This window comes from Eublepharis macularius, chromosome 4 (assembly GCF_028583425.1).
Source record: "Eublepharis macularius isolate TG4126 chromosome 4, MPM_Emac_v1.0, whole genome shotgun sequence".
Classification (NCBI taxonomy): domain Eukaryota; kingdom Metazoa; phylum Chordata; class Lepidosauria; order Squamata; family Eublepharidae; genus Eublepharis; species Eublepharis macularius.
Window position 1 is genome coordinate 24,720,149 of NC_072793.1, and position 18,831 is coordinate 24,738,979.

At 41.3% G+C, this 18,831-nt stretch overlaps 1 protein-coding gene across 3 annotated transcripts in view; it reads right to left on the reverse strand.

Annotated features, from left to right (window-relative positions):
• RPTOR (regulatory associated protein of MTOR complex 1) overlaps nt 1-18,315 on the reverse strand; it is a 525,720-nt gene extending 507,405 nt beyond the window's left edge. For 2 of the 3 annotated variants that reach the window (XM_054976816.1, XM_054976815.1), the window contains exon 1: nt 16,767-18,315. In XM_054976816.1, coding sequence (XP_054832791.1) covers nt 16,767-16,928 — 162 coding nt within the window. In that variant the 5' untranslated portion in view covers nt 16,929-18,315. The remainder of the gene's footprint in view (nt 1-16,766) is intronic. The other variant, XM_054976818.1, reaches the window with a different exon arrangement.
• Nucleotides 18,316-18,831: the final 516 nt, after the last annotated feature.

Sequence of the window (18,831 nt, forward strand, 5' to 3'; positions counted from 1 at the left end):
TTTCCAAGAGCAGATAGTAACGCCAATGTTGCCTCAAATAAAAGAAAATTCCTATTTGATTTACCATCTATTAAATAAAAAGCACTTCTTTGGACAAATGTCACAATTTCGTTCGTTTCTACTCCGTGCCCTGGCTTTTAACCCTGTGTTTTGATTCTGTATCGGTTTTAATTTGCTGGACACTTGAAACGTGTGTGTTCCACAACTTCGGCTGTTTGGTTAGCTGCCATGAGTTTGCAGAAACAAAGTAGGGCATCACTTTTTAAATAGATATATTAGCAGCAGTAATCAGTAAAAGCGCAAGTTACACATACACCTATTATAATGTCAGCGTGGTTCCCACGAACAGCTCTCTCCTATGAGGACTGGCATAAAGCAGCATACCTGAAAGGAGCAAGGGACTACGACAAAAATACGTTCGTGTTCTTTAAGGATTGTGGATGTTTTCTCAAAGGGCTGTAATGGTTAATCAGAGCAATCATAACTACACAGCTGAAGAGAGTAAAAGAGGCCTTTGAGTACTTGAAAAAACTAAAAGCAGTTTAGTTGGAAACAGACAAAAGCAAACAAAAACTGCTGTGTTAGCTCAAGCCCCTTGGGGACGCTCTCTCTCTCTATCTGATGTGAAGGAGTGACTCTTTGTCTCTACCTCTGCTTTACTTACATATATGAAAATAAAGCAAATATTACTAAAATGCCTGAAGTCTCTAGTGGTCTGTCCCACAAAGAAAACCAATCTAGGTAATAATAATAAATAATAATAACAACAACAACATTCAATTTATATACCACCCTTCAGGACAATTTAACGCCCACTCAGAGCGGTTTACAAAGTATGCCATTATTATGCCCACAAGAATAATCACCCTATGAGGTGGGTGGGGCTGAGAGAGCTCCTAGAAGCTGTGACTGACCCAAGGTTACCCAGCTGGCTTCAAGTGGAAGAGTGGAGAATCAAACCTGGTTCTCCAGATTAGAGTCCCGTGCTCTTAACCACTACACCCAAAGTGCTGCCCCTGGAACTTCTTGCCACTTGGAAAAGATGGGAGCATGTAATGATAGCCAAACATTCAGTTACATACATGTTCCATTTGCAATTTGCCCAATGACAGACTTATTACATAACCGGGACTAGAGCAGTTTTAAGTATATGTAATATGTTGTTGTGTTGTTTTATTGCAATTTGATTGAATATATTATTTGTATTGGTTTTTAACTGATATAATTGTTCATGATGTGAACTACTTCGAGCTCTTAACTGAAGAGAAGCGATATACAAATCAAATAAATACATTAAATTAAGTACAAAACAACAGATCCACTGTGAAGATGTTCATGAACCCTGCTTGAGCACGACGTTTTGTTTTTAAAAACTCTAGAATGGTAAAGAGGTTTGTCCAGTCTTCTGTAGGTCCAAATACTAAAGAGGGACAACAGTCCTTCCATTAGGGTACTCCCGAGTTCTGCAGATCACAGCAAACAGCAAAGCCTACATTACATTACAGACCACTTTTCCTCCAAGAAAGGAAGATGAAGGACAACTGGCAATGACTAAGCAAACCACAGAGATGAACAGTCCTTTAGGATCCAGAGGTTCTGCCTCCTGCTATTCATTCTCTGGTGGTTAAAAGGATAGTTCTAACTTGACCTTTAAGAGTAAGATTCAACATTTCAGGAAGTCATCATAGATACAGCATGTTGCTCGGTATCCTTAAGGAAGCTTCCAATTATAGAACAGAGAGAAAAGTAAACCCTGAAGAACAAACGCTGCCCTACTAGAGAGCAAGATTTGGGTCCAGTAGCATCTTAAGGACCAATTAGGTTTCCAGGGTATTAGTTTTCGAGAGTCAAAGCTCCCTTCATCAGGTGCCCTAATAGAGACACATACATAAAGGTTCCAGTTATCACCATCAAGCACAACTCCTAGCTCCTGAACTACTAAAAATGTTTTAAAGCCACATACACTGCACTGCCACAGCTTTTATTGCCACATCTCAAATAAAAGGTTTATTCTGCAGACGGTACCTCAGGCAAGTGCAGGTTTCTACAGAAAAAGAACATACGGAATTTAAAATATCAGGATAAGAAGCAGCAGCTATGATATCAGCAAGACCACTGGTTTTGCAAAATGCCACTGACTCCGCTTACTATTCTGCCACCTGCAAAACTTTCACTTCCCTGTGACTGCACACAGGTGAGAAAAAAAAACCCATCAATAATGAGAAAAAAATATAATCTGAAAATATGTACAAGCATACATGTAAATATAAATAAACTCAATGACTATTTGCAAGAAGGCATGAATTGAAAAAAAATACATGAAACCTGAACGGCATCATAAAAAACAGCCACATTACAAAAAGCAGGAGCTCTGATGAAGAATATATTACGGCTGCTGAGCATATCAAATTATCTTCTTCAGATAAATAAATGTTATTCTTTTCTTCAGATATGTGGAGTATGCTTCTTTCTTTCGTGCATAAAGCCACCATGGAAATACCAGCCTAAACGTAACCAGCTCAAAACCGTACAATGCAAGGCCATGCCTGGTGACTTCACAACCATAGCTGACATAGCATTCTTTCCATAAAAAGAACAGAACATGAATGAACAGGGATCCACTAGAGAACAATGTCCACGTGAAAATGTGCAGCACCAGGAGTAAATATAAAAGCATGCTTCCACGGGACATGCTAAAACCTTGGCCCTGTCTCAGGTAATAACTGGTCCTATACATTGTGCAGGTCACACTATTGATTTGGTATTTCATTCTGGGTTGGAGGCCAGATGTAATCCGAGGGCAGAGGAACTGATGGCAGTTCCTTGGTCATGAACAGATCACTAATTGCTTGGGTTTATTTTTATTTATTTTATTTATGTCATTTATAGACAGCCTTTCTCACTGATACTCAAGGCGGATTACAGTGCAAGATTAGTACAATCAGTATCAAGGACATTTCCATAAACAATGCCATAAGGTAAATAAATACAAGTTTACAAAGACAAAGCAATAGCAAGGATCCAATACAGAATTGAAGAAACACTGGAACAGAACGTAATCAATGCTAGGACTAGAGTTCTAGGTTTAGAGATAGGGAAACCAAGACTCTGAAGGGGATTTATTAAAATGTCGCCCACCCCACCCAGGAGCCAGGTAGATGCAAATGGTTTTCTGATGGCTTATGGGGAATTTTCCCATTGATGTGGCTGATACTCCTGCCAATAACTCGGTTGTCCTCTGGAAGGAGGAAATTACCCTCGTGGTTGACATAGTAGTTATCAGGTGCCCTCTCTCAAGTATTAGAGCCTAGGTGGCCCCTTAGTTTACTGTGGGTGATGAAAAAACAAGGGAGACAGCTGGAGTGACAGAAGACTTGGGACAAATTTGGTGAGACATGGATGTAAGTTGATTTTAAAGCGTACTCCATAGCAGTGATGGAGGCAAACAATCAGCATTTTTCTGCCACAACTGCGTTTGCACTGTGTAAGCCAGTGGAGCTGTTGCAGAGGGGTAGAGGTCTGCTGGGATCTGGCCTGCAGGATGTGGACAGCTTGGTGGCCCACCGTTACCATTTTGCTCAGCACTTTGCAGATAAAATCTCTTGCACGTGTTCTGACTTGGACTCTACATTAACAGTAACAGGGACAGATGGTGCTAGGGTGCCATCTCAGTTTATTCAGTCTTCAGTTTATTCAGTCTGAGGAGGCAGACAGGATCATTGCTTGTATGGCCCCCACTCTTCCTGTCTACTTAAATCTGCAAGGGAGAGGGGTTGGCTGACTGGTGATGAGAGGTAGTTAATAGTGAATGCCTCCTTAAGAGAGGAGGTGCTCACCCCAGCCTTGAAACAGGCTGTGATGCACCCACTTCAAAAGAAGCCCACCCTGGACCCAGGAGATTTCAACAACTATCAACCAATCTCAAATGTTCCATTCTTGAGCAAGGTGATTGAACAGGTGGCGGCTTGACAACTTCAAGCTTTCCTGGATAAGGTGAATTGTTTAAGTTCTTCTCTAGTTTTAGCCCCGGTTATGGGACTGAAACAGACTTGGTCACTCTGGTGGATGACCTGTGCCAGATATGGACAGAGGGAGTGCAACTCTGTTGATTCTTCTGGACCTTACAAAGGATTTTGATACTATTCATCATGATATCTTTTTGGACCACCTTTCCAGGCTGAGATTGAGAGGCACCGTTCTGCGGCGGTTTAAGTGCTACCTTGGTCTGTGGGGTCCTTTATGCTCTTTAACATCTACGTGAAACCAATGGGTGAAGTCATCCAGACATCTGGGCTGGGTTGTCACCAATTATGTGGACAATATTCAGCTCTATCTTATGCTTCTGGCTGTTCCCAGGGAGGCTGTAGAACCCAAGAACCGGTGCCTGGAGGCAGTTTTGGAGTGGATATGGGCCAATAAACTGAAGCGTAATCCTTATAAGATGGAAGTGCTACAGGTGAGCAAAAGTTCTGACCAGGGATTTAAGGTGTTACCGTTCTGGATGGGGATGCACTCCCCTTGAAGGGACAGGTCCATGGTTTGGGGATAGTCTTGGACCCAAGCCAACCGCAGGACCAGCAAGTGGGCAGGACTGCCTTTTATTAGCTTTGACTGGTTAGCTTGATGCGGCCATATCTACTGAAGAAAAGAAAACAATAAAGGAAGATAATGGCTCCCTGAGCAACCGCAACATTTATTTTCTTCATTCATACCCTGTCATTCTCCCCAATGGTGACCCAAATCTTGTTCTCCTGTACTCAATTTTGTCCTCACAAAAACCCCTACGAGGTAGGTTAGGTTGAGAGTGTGTGACTGGCCTAAGGTCACCCAGGTCGAACCTGGGCTTCCCAGATCCTAGTCCGAGACTTTAACTACTATATAAACAAAGTAAAGTAGCAGACAGACCTGGAGGATGCATACTTTACCCCAGTCTCCAAAAGAAACTCAGCATGGATAATAGCACTTTCAGATAAAGACCCGATAAGAAACGGAACAAATTCGTATTGAAGTATCTTTAATAATCGATTACCTGAACAGTGTAGTCTTTGGTTTGGCACACTTTGACTGAAACAAGAGTTCTGTTTGGAGGCTGCAAACTGGTCGCAAAAAAATGACATGTCAAAATATAACAGATCGCAAAAAAAAAAAATGACATATCAAAATATATGGAGATTAGTAAAGAAATGTTCTCACCAAATATAAGCAAGCCTTACAAGATATTGGGAGAGAATCAGAGAAGCATTTATAAACTGCTTTCAGAAGGTTCAACCTCTTGTCTCTCAAATGAGTATGTATTTGAGTCCCGTGGCACAGAGTGGTAAGCTGCAGTACTGCAGCCCAAGCTCTGCTCATGACCTGAGTTCGATCCCGGCGGAAGTGGATTCAGATAGCTGGCTCAAGGTTGACTCAGCCTTCCATCCTTCCGAGGTCGGTAAAATGAGTACCCAGTTTCCTGGGCATAAAGTGTAGATGACTGGGGAAGGCCATGACAAACCACTCCGTAAAAAGTCTGCCAAGAAAACGTTGTGGTGCAACGTCCCCCCATGGGTCAGTAATGACTCGGTGCTTGAACAGGGGGACTACCTTTACCTAAATACATATACATTTAGTTTAATTTAGAAAGGCATCTCTGAATGCCAAAGGTGTGGGGGTAGTAGCTATCAAATGAACAGATGTTGCACACCATTTTTTCTGTAAGAGGTTTATGTGAAACAGTCCACTACCATATGGCTACTTAACAATGCATTTCAAAGGTACCACTGTTTATTCACATTTATCTGTCATGGCAGAAATGGGGCTCGTGTAGATTGGAACATTTTATTTTTAAAAGACCAATGAACCCCATTTGGTTTACAAGTATTCTCTACAAAAATTTTCTCCATGACCAAAACTGAGACAATAAAGAACAGAACAAGTTGATTGGGGAGCACAACGCAATGAGCTATAATAAACACCTCCCCCCAATGGTACACCTCTTGGACTGCTCTGCCCACCACCCTGCTGGTTTTGAACAAGCTTTTCCCTGCTGCCAGCTCCCTAGTCCCCACGGAGCAAGGAAGGTCAGTCAGGCTGCATATCTGTAACAGCCATTTTCATCTTTAGAAATGTCAAGATTTGTGTGTACAGGTGTGATGCTGAAAATGCCAGTAAACCTGTCCATTAGTGCTAGTTCTTGGGGAGACTGTGTGTGATACAGAGATCAGTATGCTCAATTAGTCCATTAGAACAAAGAGCTCCTCCAATACGGTTCCTTAACTGTGGACGCCCTACTGTTTGCCTAGTCTTATAAAGGAAAGATTTAATTCTCACTTGGCAGGTTACGAGGCAGCAAGAGGAAAGGAGGCTGGTAAATGAAGCGACTACAACCAGCTTTTTGCTTCCCTCTGCTTAGAAATCAATGTAAGTAAATGTTTTAACTTTTGTAGCATCTTGTCAGTTAAAATCCAACACATTCCAGATCTTTTTATTATAATGAAATCCTTACTACCAAAGCTATGAGATTTAATTCCACATTCAAACTGTAATCCCTACTCTGTGTGATGATAAAGATTCTTTAAATAAATAATACATCAAAGTAGCGCCATTCCAATAAGATACACATACACCATGAAAGCAATAAATACTCTGCAAAATTTCAGATTTCTGGGCATAGAGGGAAGTGAATATTTAATCATGCTACTGAGATTTGTTTTTTAAAATGTAGAGGTCACCCTCCCCAACCCACCCAAAGCACAATGAAGAATCCTCTGTCTCCCCAAAGATTTCAGGGTTTTTGTTCCTCGGGTCTAAAATATGACTGGCAACACAGAGTCAATGCTATGCTATTCTGATAACTTGATCTCAAATATGGTTGCAAGTACCAGACCCAGAATCCAGTGGGATTTAAGCTTCTAGTAAGTATCTGTAGATTACTGCATTTAACAATTTTTTCTGCAGCAAAACCGAAGTTATTAACTCCCCATTTACACCATAAAACTCTAGGAGTTTTACAGCTGAATTATATGCCAAATTTCAAAAATACAAATAAAAAATTACAAATGTTAAATCAGTCGAGTATTGAGATAATTTGATCTTACAAGAGAAATGCATACGTAAACACAATATAATTCACATAATACCTCTTTATTCTAGTGCCCATATAAATTATTTCCACTGTAAATTAATAGACAGTATCGCAGGTAGACACAAAATACCCATTTAGCCAATACAGAGATGGATTCTTCAACTGCAGGAAAACAACTTGAGAAAGGAGCATTTATAGAGCTACTTGAACCCTACACCAATAAATGATATTTCCCAATTTGCTTCCACTGACTCTTTACCTAGTGCAGTTTATATGCAGTATCATTAACATGACTCTCACATTTTTGCTCTAATCTCAATTTTCTAATGGACCTGTATGCTCTATATATTAGACAGACATTTGATCAACAACTAGTTGCCAGTTCTAGAATCCTTGACAGTTTCTGAAGATGTTTAACCACATTAATTTGCCAGAGGGAAAAGTAGCTCTAGCCAAAATGGAGAGAAAAATTGTTTTTAGGAATCAATTATGGAACTAAGAAAAAGATAATGTGCCCCCGCATAGCATCTGTCAGCGAGTCATCAGAGTAATGCCACATTTTGAATGCTGCATTGGATTAGTAGTTGATACTGGTTATATGACTGCTAAACACTCTTACAATTAGGCTATCGGGATATAATACGAAACATGTAAGAACAGTAGGATAAAATCAAGCAGCTAAATACCAGGAATCTTCCTTATAATGAGGTCTGTATACTTAGGAAACAGCAACATAAGGAATGATAATATCATTACTTTTGAAAATATACAAACAGCATGTCCAGAAATTAATCGTCTGCAATCCATACTGGTAACTAGATAAGCCAAAAACAAAAAGTGTATCTGAGAGCCAGTATGGTGTAGTGGCTAGAGTGACAGACTAGGATCTGGGTGACTCAAGTTCAATTCCCTGCTCTGCTATGGAAACTTCCTAGGTGATCCTGGGCCAGTCATATACTCTCAGCCTAGCCTACTTCACTGGGTTGTTGCTAGGAAAAAATGGAGAAGAAAATAATACAAGTCACTTTGGGGCCCCATTGGAGAGAACAGCAGGGTACAAATGAAGTAAAATAAATAAAAATAAAATATCGATTCTGGCAAAAAATCCCATAGCTTATCCCAAAGTAAAGATGGTGAAACGTGTAATCTGGCAAAGTCTATTGCACAGCAGTGTGTGTAAAGTCTATTTGCACCCTGCAAATGGTAAGAAATTAACCTAAAACAGTCTGAGGGACCAGACAGTAAAACAGTATCTGAGGGACCGTCTCTCACCTTATGAGCCCCAGAGGACTCTCCGCTCTGGTGGAAAACATCTTTTAAGTGTCCCTGGCCCTAGGGAGGCCCGCCTGGCGTCGACCAGAGCCAGGGCCTTTTCGGTCCTGGCCCCGGCCTGGTGGAATGCTCTGTCCTGCAAGACAAGGGCCCGGCAAGATTTGCTTGCATTTCGCCGGGCCTGTAAGACAGAGCTATTCCACCAGGCATATGGTTGACGCCGGGCGGTGCCCCACCCCCGTGGAGGGGGGGGTTAAACCATCACCCCTATGCAAACAGAGGCATGTATGAACCACTATGCAGTATGAACTGTAATATTTAATGCTTTTAAATGTTTTTAATGTATTATTTAATGCTTTTAAATGTTTTTAATGGTTGGGTGATGTTTGTATTTGTTATCCGCCCTGAGCCTGCAAAAGCGGGGAGGGCGGAATATAAATATAATAAATTAAATTAAATTAAAATTCCCCGTCTGAATGGGAGGGCAGGACAGCAACTAACATGATAATGGGGAGTAACATAAAAGTGAACCGGGTCTGTCACACATGCAGTGGTTTAGGCTGTTCCTGCACTGAGCGGGGGGTTGGACTAGATGGTCTGTACGGAGCTGTACAGTTCCTTCCAACTCTAGGATTCAATGGATTCCTTTTAAAAACTCTGAGCCAGACACCAGTACTGCACACCAGGTGAAAAAACTGAAACATGATTTGCATAAAAACAGGAAGATTTATTTCTATCCTGAACAAGATTGTGAGGTGGGAGGAAGAGCTGTTTTCTTGGCTGTTTCCCTGCCGGTTGGTCTAGCTGAACAGATAATCAGGGCTTCAGGAACTCACTTGTACAAAACCAATGCAAAAAAGATGGCAATTTGGTAACTTTATTCCACCTCTGGCAGAGGCAGCAGAGGGAGATGGTTTAGACTTTGGGAACATGCATGGTTGTTCTATGCTTCTTTAACTGTCCTTTGCTCAGTAGTTGTTTACTTGCTTGGTGTTTCCTTTTTTGTGATTGTAATACATTAAGTGGCTAGGTTTTTTCATTAAAATGCTGTTTGTAAAGTGTGGTTATTTCACACACACACATCAAAGACTAACTTTATCCTTACTATTCAAGGGACAAGCACTGTGGCCCTAAATAGCCTTGACCTCTGTATCTAAAGAAGAGTCGTCAAAGAGAGTTTACCTTCCAGAAGAACTAAACTGGCACAACTCTACAAATGTCTGGGAGCTGCAAGCAGGAAAATGTTTATATTGCTACTGGTGAACAAGGCTAGAGAGGCAAACTCCTCATTAAGGTCCTCATTATTTGGAACCTGGGCCCGCCGATAAATTTCACATACCCTTGGTGGGATACAGGCACACATAAGACCCATTTCGCAAGTTGCAAAGCTCAGTGCAGTAGCAACAGTGTTTATCATTTAGAAACCAAACACCCCATCCAATCATCAAGTACCACATCAAATCATAAACTGTACAGTCCACACTTTATAACCCAAACCACGGATGCAATTCCTAAACATATAATAGCTAAACCAATGTTTACGGTTGTTTCTTCTTTAATTTTCTGTCCTCTCAACACTCAGGTTCATAAATTCATCCCGGTTACTATGGTGCAAATAGCCTTTGGAGGCAGAGCAAGAAGAAAACCTATATGGTTATGGTTTGTCAATTCAGGCATTATGCCAAATCATAGTTATGAACAAATGTTTGCAAATCTCCTCCAAATCATGATTTACCACATGATTGCTATCTATAGCATAAGGATTCAAACACTCAGCCTGCTGTGAGATGTTTCCTCCTAAGTATCATCATCTGGACAGAATTTTTTAGACAAGTCAGTGTCAGAATGAAGTCGGAGCACAGCTTTTCTACAGAATGAATTTCAGCAATTATACTCCAAGAAGACAAGCTAGAAACATAGAACTGGAAGATAGCCCAAGGATAATCTAGTCCAGCCTCCTGCACAATGCAGGAAATTCACAGCTCTCTTCCCCCCACTCCCTCAGTGACCCCAAAGGAAGGCAAAAAAAACTCCAGGTTTGCTGGAAGTTGCTTGGAGGCTGCTATCAACCCCCCCAAGGTGCTTGGCCCTTTCCCGTTATGACTTTGAACAGAGTCATAGGAGAATACCTGGTTGGAGAAGTTACTAATTTAAAGGATGGAGGAAATCCAATTGATTTGAATGGAACAATTAGGGGATCTCTCCTGAAGAAGCCCTCCACCGACCTAAACAGTTTGATTAATTTTCAACCCGTGGTAAATATCTCCTTCTTCGCAAAGGTGCCCAAAGTGGGTGGTTGCGGCACAGCTCTGGGCTTTCTTGGATTATATGTCCCTGTGACCAACTACTGTCTTTAGGCAGCCTTCCGTTATCTATACCACCTCTTAGGGTAGGCCAACTGTCACTGATCAGAGCTCAGGTCTTTCACGGCTCCTGCCCCATGGAATGGGCTCCCTGAAGAGATGAGGGAGCTTCTACTTGGAGATCTTCAGGAAATGTTGCAAGACATGCCTGTTTGCCAGGGCCTTTGAGGGGTGTGAATCGCAAGCATTTTTATGGGGGGATGGATGGATTTGGGGTTGTTATTTTGGTTTTATCTGTAAATATTTTTTAATCTATTCCTGTAAACTGCCTTGTAAAACGAGGAAAGGTAGGGTTAAAACGTTTAAAGAAATACATACGTGAAACCAGTTTTCTGGATCGCTTCAATATGACTTCATACATGGTTTTGGCACAGAGACTACTTTAGTCACCCTGGGCAATGAACTCTGCCAGGAAAAAGACAGACCCTGTTGAAACTCTTAATCTCTCACCAGCCCTAAAAACCATCTATTATGCTATGCTCCCGGTTCAATTAGCTGAGATCAGGATTGGAGGCAATATCCTCTTGTGTTTCTGGTGCTTTCTTTCAGATCGGTTTTATGATTAGGGGATACATCTCTGCAACTTGTGGCACACGCTTTCCAGCTCCATAAGATTCTTTTCTGTTCCCATTTTATTTAACGTGTACATTATGTTAAAGTACTAGGAAGAGGTTGTCTAGATGTTTGGAGTTCAATGTAACCAGTATGGGGATGACCATAATCCATTTCTCCTTTTTAGCTGGATCTGTGAATTTCCTGCATTAATAAGAGGCTTGAGAAAAACCAGTAAAATGAAACTCAGTCCAGGCAAGAATGGGCTTCTATTTGTCAACAATTATGCAAATGGAGGATTGCAGAGACAACCTGTTCGGGCCAGGCTGTATTCCCCTAAAGTAAGTTAGGGTACTATCAGATCCAGATGTACACATGCAGGCTTGAGTCTTCACTATTACCTTTACGTAGGAAGCCATTAGGAGAAAGAGCTTCTCTAGGGTGGTGGTCTAATTCTGGAACTCCCTCCCAACAAACACTTACCTGGCACATACTCTGTAGTGTTAGGCACCAGTCTTTTGCTTGATTTTTTTAAAATAAAAAGATGTAACTTTTTTGTTGTTGGTTTCAGAGGCTTGTTTTTAATTTTATGTCTGATTTTGTTATGTATTTACTTATTTTATTTATACCCTATCTTAGTCCCCAAAGGGGACCCCAAGTGGCTTACATCATCTTCCTCTCTTCCATTTTTATCCTCACAACAACCTTGTGAGGTAGGCTAGCCTGAGAATGTATGACTAGCCCAAGGCTACCCAGCAAGCCTCCACGGCAGAGTCAGAGTTTGAACCTGAGTTTCTCAGTCTGACACTTCAATCACTAAACCACAGTGGCACAGTATGATATTATGGCTTTATTTATTGAATTGAACTTATTATTGTTTTTTTATCTTGTATCATTCATTGTTTCTGGTGATTATGGAATCCACATTATAAACCATACGGGTTAAGAATGCAGGATATCAATTTATCTGATGTCAGATCATAGTTAAACTTTCTAACCAGACTTTAATGTAATTATCAAAATTGCTATCCTCTCAAGACATATTGCTAATAGACAAAGGCCACTGAATTATTAACATAAGAGGTAACAGTATTTAAAAAGGGAGAGACCACCATACAGAAGTTAAAAATGCAAAAACCACTACATCTAACAGGATACCCAGTACCCTCACTAAGATAAGTTTCAGCATAGATGTCATTAACAAGTCACCTGGTCACTACGAACAACTAGAAACTTCCCCCAGGCAACCAAATAGGGATTCAGAACTCTTCGCTTGCAACACATTCCCAAACGTAAGATTAGTGATTTTAAAAAACGTTGACTTTCTTAGTTTAGTGCTCACCAATTAGCCAGTCAGCACTTTCATACCGAAAGCCTCTCGCTTGGCAACTTTTTAAAAAGGTGATCAAACCTAGTTAATTAATAACTCAGAAGATCATGTGTGATGTGCAAGTATATCTCCAGAAGGCTCTCTTCTTACTTCCTTTTTACTTTTTCCTTGAGCTGAGGTTATAGCAAAAGGTGTTAAAATGACCTCTAATTAGCAGGTTTACATTTGCTGCCTGGAAACTGATTTTCTCCAACATCTGACAGCTATGCAAGACAGTCTGTTTTAACAAGCAATCTGAAAAGTCAATACACAGATAAAACTAAAATAATTTTGAAAAATCACCAAAAACAACTATACATATGAAACTTACAAGAGAAATTACCACATCTCCTATGCCACTATTCTCATGGATAGGGGCTAGATCTGCAGATGAAAAAGGAGGAGGTAGCAATTTTGTCTCATTCCTCCATCCCAGTGTAGCCTCACAACTCATGTGGTTATATTACGCCATGCAAGTCCCACAACCATTGGGAATAAACTTTCCCAGATTCTCAAAAGACTGCTGGGGGGAGGGAAATACAGGAAAGATGCACAATCCTTGCATCTGTGGAATCCAACCCAAAATAACTTGTAGTCAGGGCTTTTTTTCAGCTGGAACGCGGTGGAACGGAGTTCCGGAACCTCTTGAAAATGGTCACATGGCTGGTGGCCCCACCCCCTGATCTCCAGACAGAGGGGAGTTTAGATTGCCCTCCGCACCACTGAGCGGCATGGAGGGCAATCTAAACTCCCCTCTGTCTGGAGATCAGGGGGCGGGGCCACCAGCCATGTGACCATTTTCCCCAAGGGCAACCCACTGAGTTCCACCACCTCTTTTCCCAGAAAAAAAGCCCTACTTGTAGTTAACACTGATTCAAATGGGGGGTGGGGATGTGGCGAGAAGACACATAGGATATGGATGCTCACCTGTATAACTTACAGAGTTTTCTTGTAAACCCATGCTAGTTTGGGTTTGCCTGAGAACCAAACTGAGAACCGAACAGAATGAAAGGCACTTATTTTTCCAAAAAATTTCAATGTTCTTTCTGTTCATATGAAGTTATATCAAGGGAAATTCGAGATAAACTCTATCCCGATTGTGTGTGTGTTTATTGTATTTATGTATACATTTAAAATGTTATTTTAATGTTTTAAATGTTTTAATGTCTGATATTCACCACTTTGGTGAATGGAAAGGCAGCATATAAATTTTTTAAATAAACATTTTAAAATCCTCAACAATGGGTTGTTTCCCTCTTAGATCATCTGTTTTAACCCCACAATGGATAAGACTCAATTAATATTAAACCTGGATTTTTAAATGTAGATACACATGCTGTTAGTATTTCCTCTTTTAAACAGTCTAGTTTTTAAAAATCTGAATATACACATATTAAACCAGTCTGTATATCCCCCACTTTGCCATGGAAGCTTGCTGGGGCAGCCTAATTTACCTTACAGAGTTGTTAAAAGGATAAAAGGAAGGAGGGGGAGAATGATGTCATTCATTCAGGATTCCATGGGGCGGAAAGCGGGTTGTAAATGAGGCCAATAAACATATAAAACTCAAGCCAATGGACCTATATTAAACACATTGGATAAAAGACATTCTTTGTGTAAAGAGCCATACGGGGAAAAACTGTTTGGAGGTCAAGTATATCAATGTGGCACAAGACGTCACACAGCTCCGGGAGCTGCCATTGTCACATTGTTTGGAGGATCATCCACTATAGCCACTGATGTGATCTTGTTCCTCCTATTTTATGCTATTTATAATTGCTTAACTAGAACAAACTCTGTGTGTTAGGGTCAAGGCTGACATGAATTCCTCTAAAGAGATTTTATATTAGTAGCTTGAACTGAAGGGCTCGCAGCACAGTGGGAAAGCACACATTTGCACATTCAGTCCCTGACTCCTCTAATTAGAAAGCATCTCAGTAACAGGTATTGAGACAGACTTCCCTGCCTAAGACCCTGAAGAGCCACTGAAAGCCATAATAGACGGTAGTGAACTACGTGGACCAATCATCTGATTCAGTATAAAGCAGTTCCATATGTTCATCTCTGAGATCTGCAATTACTTTGATTCTTAAATTATGAATATTCAGTTCTTAAATTATGTCTATTTACTCTCTGTTAACAAAAACATTTCTATTTATGAAAATACACTCCACCACCAATCCTAGTTTTGACAACACTACAGAATTTTAGTTTCCTCTGAACAGAGAAAGACCACATGGGTTGCAACAGCAAATGATTTGGAGTATTACCTACTTTGTGTTTGGGTGTGATTGAGTTCGGAAGAGAACGTTAATGCAGTATTGGAGAAAGAAGCAGAAAGCAAAAATAATGGAGAGTAGTATACTCTCCTTGATACTGTAAATTCTCCATTGGCTGTAAATTAGCATCTTTTACTGGTTAGATTAACCAATTAAGTGTTTAGGAAATACATGAAGAACCAACGGGAAACCTGATTTAAATGGTCTGCTTCATATAATACTGAAAGAGACATACAACAAAAATACCAAACAATAGTTTTAGCTTTTGTATAAGTTATCATAAAACTGTGCTACAGACCTGTTCAAGGAAGCATAATATCAAACCATAATCTGGGATTATGTGGATTATCCTTGGGCTCACATATTCCTTCCTTGTTTTGAATCAAACCATAGTATGCCAGCAGACTCCTGTTTGCATTTGCAGTTTGCATTTGCCCTCCAAAACAAATTCACAAACCACAATCAAAGGATTTTGCATGATGTGACTCAAACCTCTGTTTCGGTGTCACAAATAGTAACTGTATTATGAATAGGCTGATGCACTCAATATCCAGAGAGTGCAAAAGCATCCTTACTATAATACTATAGATCCTCCAAAATCTTTAATTCTGATAAAACCACAAATAGCGAAAATAAAAACTGCATAAGGATGGAAAATATGAAGACATTTAGGAGTCTCAAATGTAAAGCATTACAACTACAGTAATCACAAAATAAGAAGTCTCAGAGAGATATAAAATGTAATTCAGACCAAGAGACCAAATACCCTGGTTGTGGCAGAAATGATCTTGATACTCAGCAAATCCTTAAAGCACCCTTCCTATTCTGTTTTAATAGTGCAAAATTCACTGGTGCCATTCCAAGAGCTCAAAAGACGTAGTCTGAGCACCAACAGAAGTCCAAACTCAGCCACCACTTCTAATAACATACACACTCTTGCAAAGTCCATGAGCTTCTCCTGAACAATTACAAAATAGCTCCAATGGCATCCACTGACTCAGAATAAAAATATGGTCACAGCACAGGAACAAAGGGATATCTTTGCACTAGAATCCGAACATTGACTTACACGCTGTTGTTGTGGCATAATACAACGTAGAATCAAGCTACTGAGCAGCTAGAGCATAGGAATATTTTTATAAAACCAAGTTCCACTGTACTATTTTTAATGAAAACATATGAGGCTAAAGTCCTTATTTGAACATAAACTCTAAAAAAAGTGTGCGGAACTAGTCTAGTTGTTGTAGTCTTTGATAAACTATCCCACTGGCACATTTGATAAACTGTCACTTATCCTGCTCGTACCCGCTACAATGGATTTGATTTTTCAATTGGCTTGCTCATCTTCCCAGAAAAGCTTAAATTCGACAATTTCCCATGATTCCAGAAGAACTAACAAGCAGGCCTTGTTTGATTACTGCAGCTTTCTAAAGTTTTATGCAAGGTGACAGTACATGATAGTTTCTGAAGCTCTTGAAAATCCACTTGTCTTCATTTGACTTCTAAAATGGAACCAGTCTAATATTACTTTGTAAAACATACATTCCCTGCAATGTACAGGCAAGAAAAGAAAGGTGTAAGCCTCCCAGAAACATGAATCTGCATATCACTTATTTTTTACTAAGATAAACAATTACTAAAGAGACAGAAGATAAGGAATGGTGAAAGCTATTTATGTATATCTATAATTGGTTTGCTAAAATATCTGTAGCTGCTTAACATAGACAATGCAAAAGGAAACTAACCAATCTAAAAGCCCTAAGGCTGCACTAACAGATAGTTTGCAAACCTCTGCTTGACTAAACTGTAACATCAGACCATCCTTTCCCCCCCATCCCCAAATAAAACCTTCTGCTACAGATCATTACCCGGTCTTTCATCCGCCAACTCTGAGCCAGTGACTTGGAGCCCTCAATCTTCTCACAGTGCCTCTTCTTCATGAAGGCCAAGGGCAGATTCCAGTCAGTCATGTCTGATTCATCTTCTTCCCCAAGCCCCAGGAGGGGTGACTGCAGCATCTCAGACTCCATCAGAAGAGACGGAACCAAGTTATCGAGTGCTCTCCACTTCAACACAAGGTGCAGAGAACAGCAGCCGTGAAGGCAAAGGAATCAGGCAGCTCCTGTTCCAGATGAACCGTTATCGGAAGAAGCCCTGTTCAATGTAGATTTTGCGAGTGCTACTGTTCCAGAAGTGTGACAATGCTTCCTGCTTGGCAACTGGAGGACTCTTGTTCAGAATCGGTAAAGTCAGGGAGTACTGTAATTCCTGTACTAGAAATAACTAGTACTGTGTGGCAGGAAATTGATTACCACTGTCTAGATGAAACTATAAACTGCTGATGTGCATGTGGATCCTTTTTTCTGCCTTTTTCATGAGTAAAAATAGAGAGAAACATGAACTGTACCCCAGTCTGAGGAAAGTACAACGTGGCTCCAACAGCCCTCATCCACAACAAAAGCTATTTGTTACTTCATTAGAAAGAAATGCCAAGAAGAATTTATTCAAAACGAAATTTGAACAGTAGGCCTAATAGTGTCTATAAAATATGGCTTGTATTTCAGAATCTAGTAAAATTAATCACAGCCCATTAACTGGCAGAGATCTTAAGCAACTGTGACACCAGGGCAGGTTGGCATTCTTGTTCAGGGTAAACCTTGTGCCACAAGGACTGTGGACCATACAAGCGCTACTGCAAATGGAGAACGTTCCTATTTAAAGGGCTCCAGCAAGAATTCTTTTCTAATCAACAGCACAAGCACCCACCAGGTTTTAATAAGAGGTGCTGTTCAGACTATGTCTCAGTGTTTATGGGAGGGGAGTTAGCAGAAATATAGGAACTGGGCAATCCCCGCTCTGCATTCAAATGTAAAGACTGTTAGTGCAGGATCCCTGCCTCAGGCAGTAGCTACAGAGAGAAAGGAGGAAGGACAGCCTTGCAACATGCTTCTCTGTTCAAGACAGAACTCGAAGATTAGTCAGAATCCTGTTTCAGAAAAAATACTGAGTACTAAGGAGAAAGATTACGGAGGAGGGGGGTAGTTTGGCCAGGGGCGCCTCTGTTCCAGACGGGGCTATCCCAATCTTTGGTGAGGCCACAGGAGGAAACAGCTCACCCCCACAAGTCCACCCCTTGCGAGGCAGTCCGATTCAGGCGATGGACTAGGCTCTCCCTCCGGGGCCTGTTTCTGAGATCTTATAGTGGCCAGTCGGGGGGGGGGGGACGTCCTACCCCCGCGGGGGTGCTTGCTCTCTATCCGGCTGCTGCCACGGGAGCCCGGTCCGGCCCATCTCGCCACCCGCCTCGGGCAGCTGGTGGTTTCTCTTCACGTACAAAATCCCCAGATAACGGGGTTCGGAAAGCAGAAGAGAAATGACCCGCGTTCCCGGAGAGCCAAACTCCCTTCAGCAGCACACCAAGGAGGCAGCCATATTGCCAAGGCCCAGAATGCATCGCGGCGACGGGCCGCCGGCCGGCTCAAGCCGAGCCAAACGCGTTCTGTAAGAGCGGTGCGGGGAGGGGCTGACCTGGAGGGCTCGCGTTGCTAAGGCAACCACCTAAGCATTCCGCGGAGAGTCAGCATTAAAAGTCAGGTGCCGGAAGCAGATGCCGCCTGACTGACAGCCATCTCCCCTCACCCCCGCAATGGGGAATTTGCTTACTTAGCATGTACGCTGACCCTTACTATTCTGGAAATTTTGTTTTTACCGATATATAAAGAGAAAATATAAACATAAAGCTGTTTTCCCCTGTATTAAAAATCTGTGTGTGTACGTACACACAAACAAAGGAAAAACCTGCTTCCTTCCACTATTTCCATTCTGCAATTTTGCTTCTTTTATTACCCCCATCTCCCTCCCGCGTGCTTGTGCACGCCTGTGATGCCACTGGGAAAGATCTTTTCGTTTGTTTGTTTCCTTGAATGTCATAGG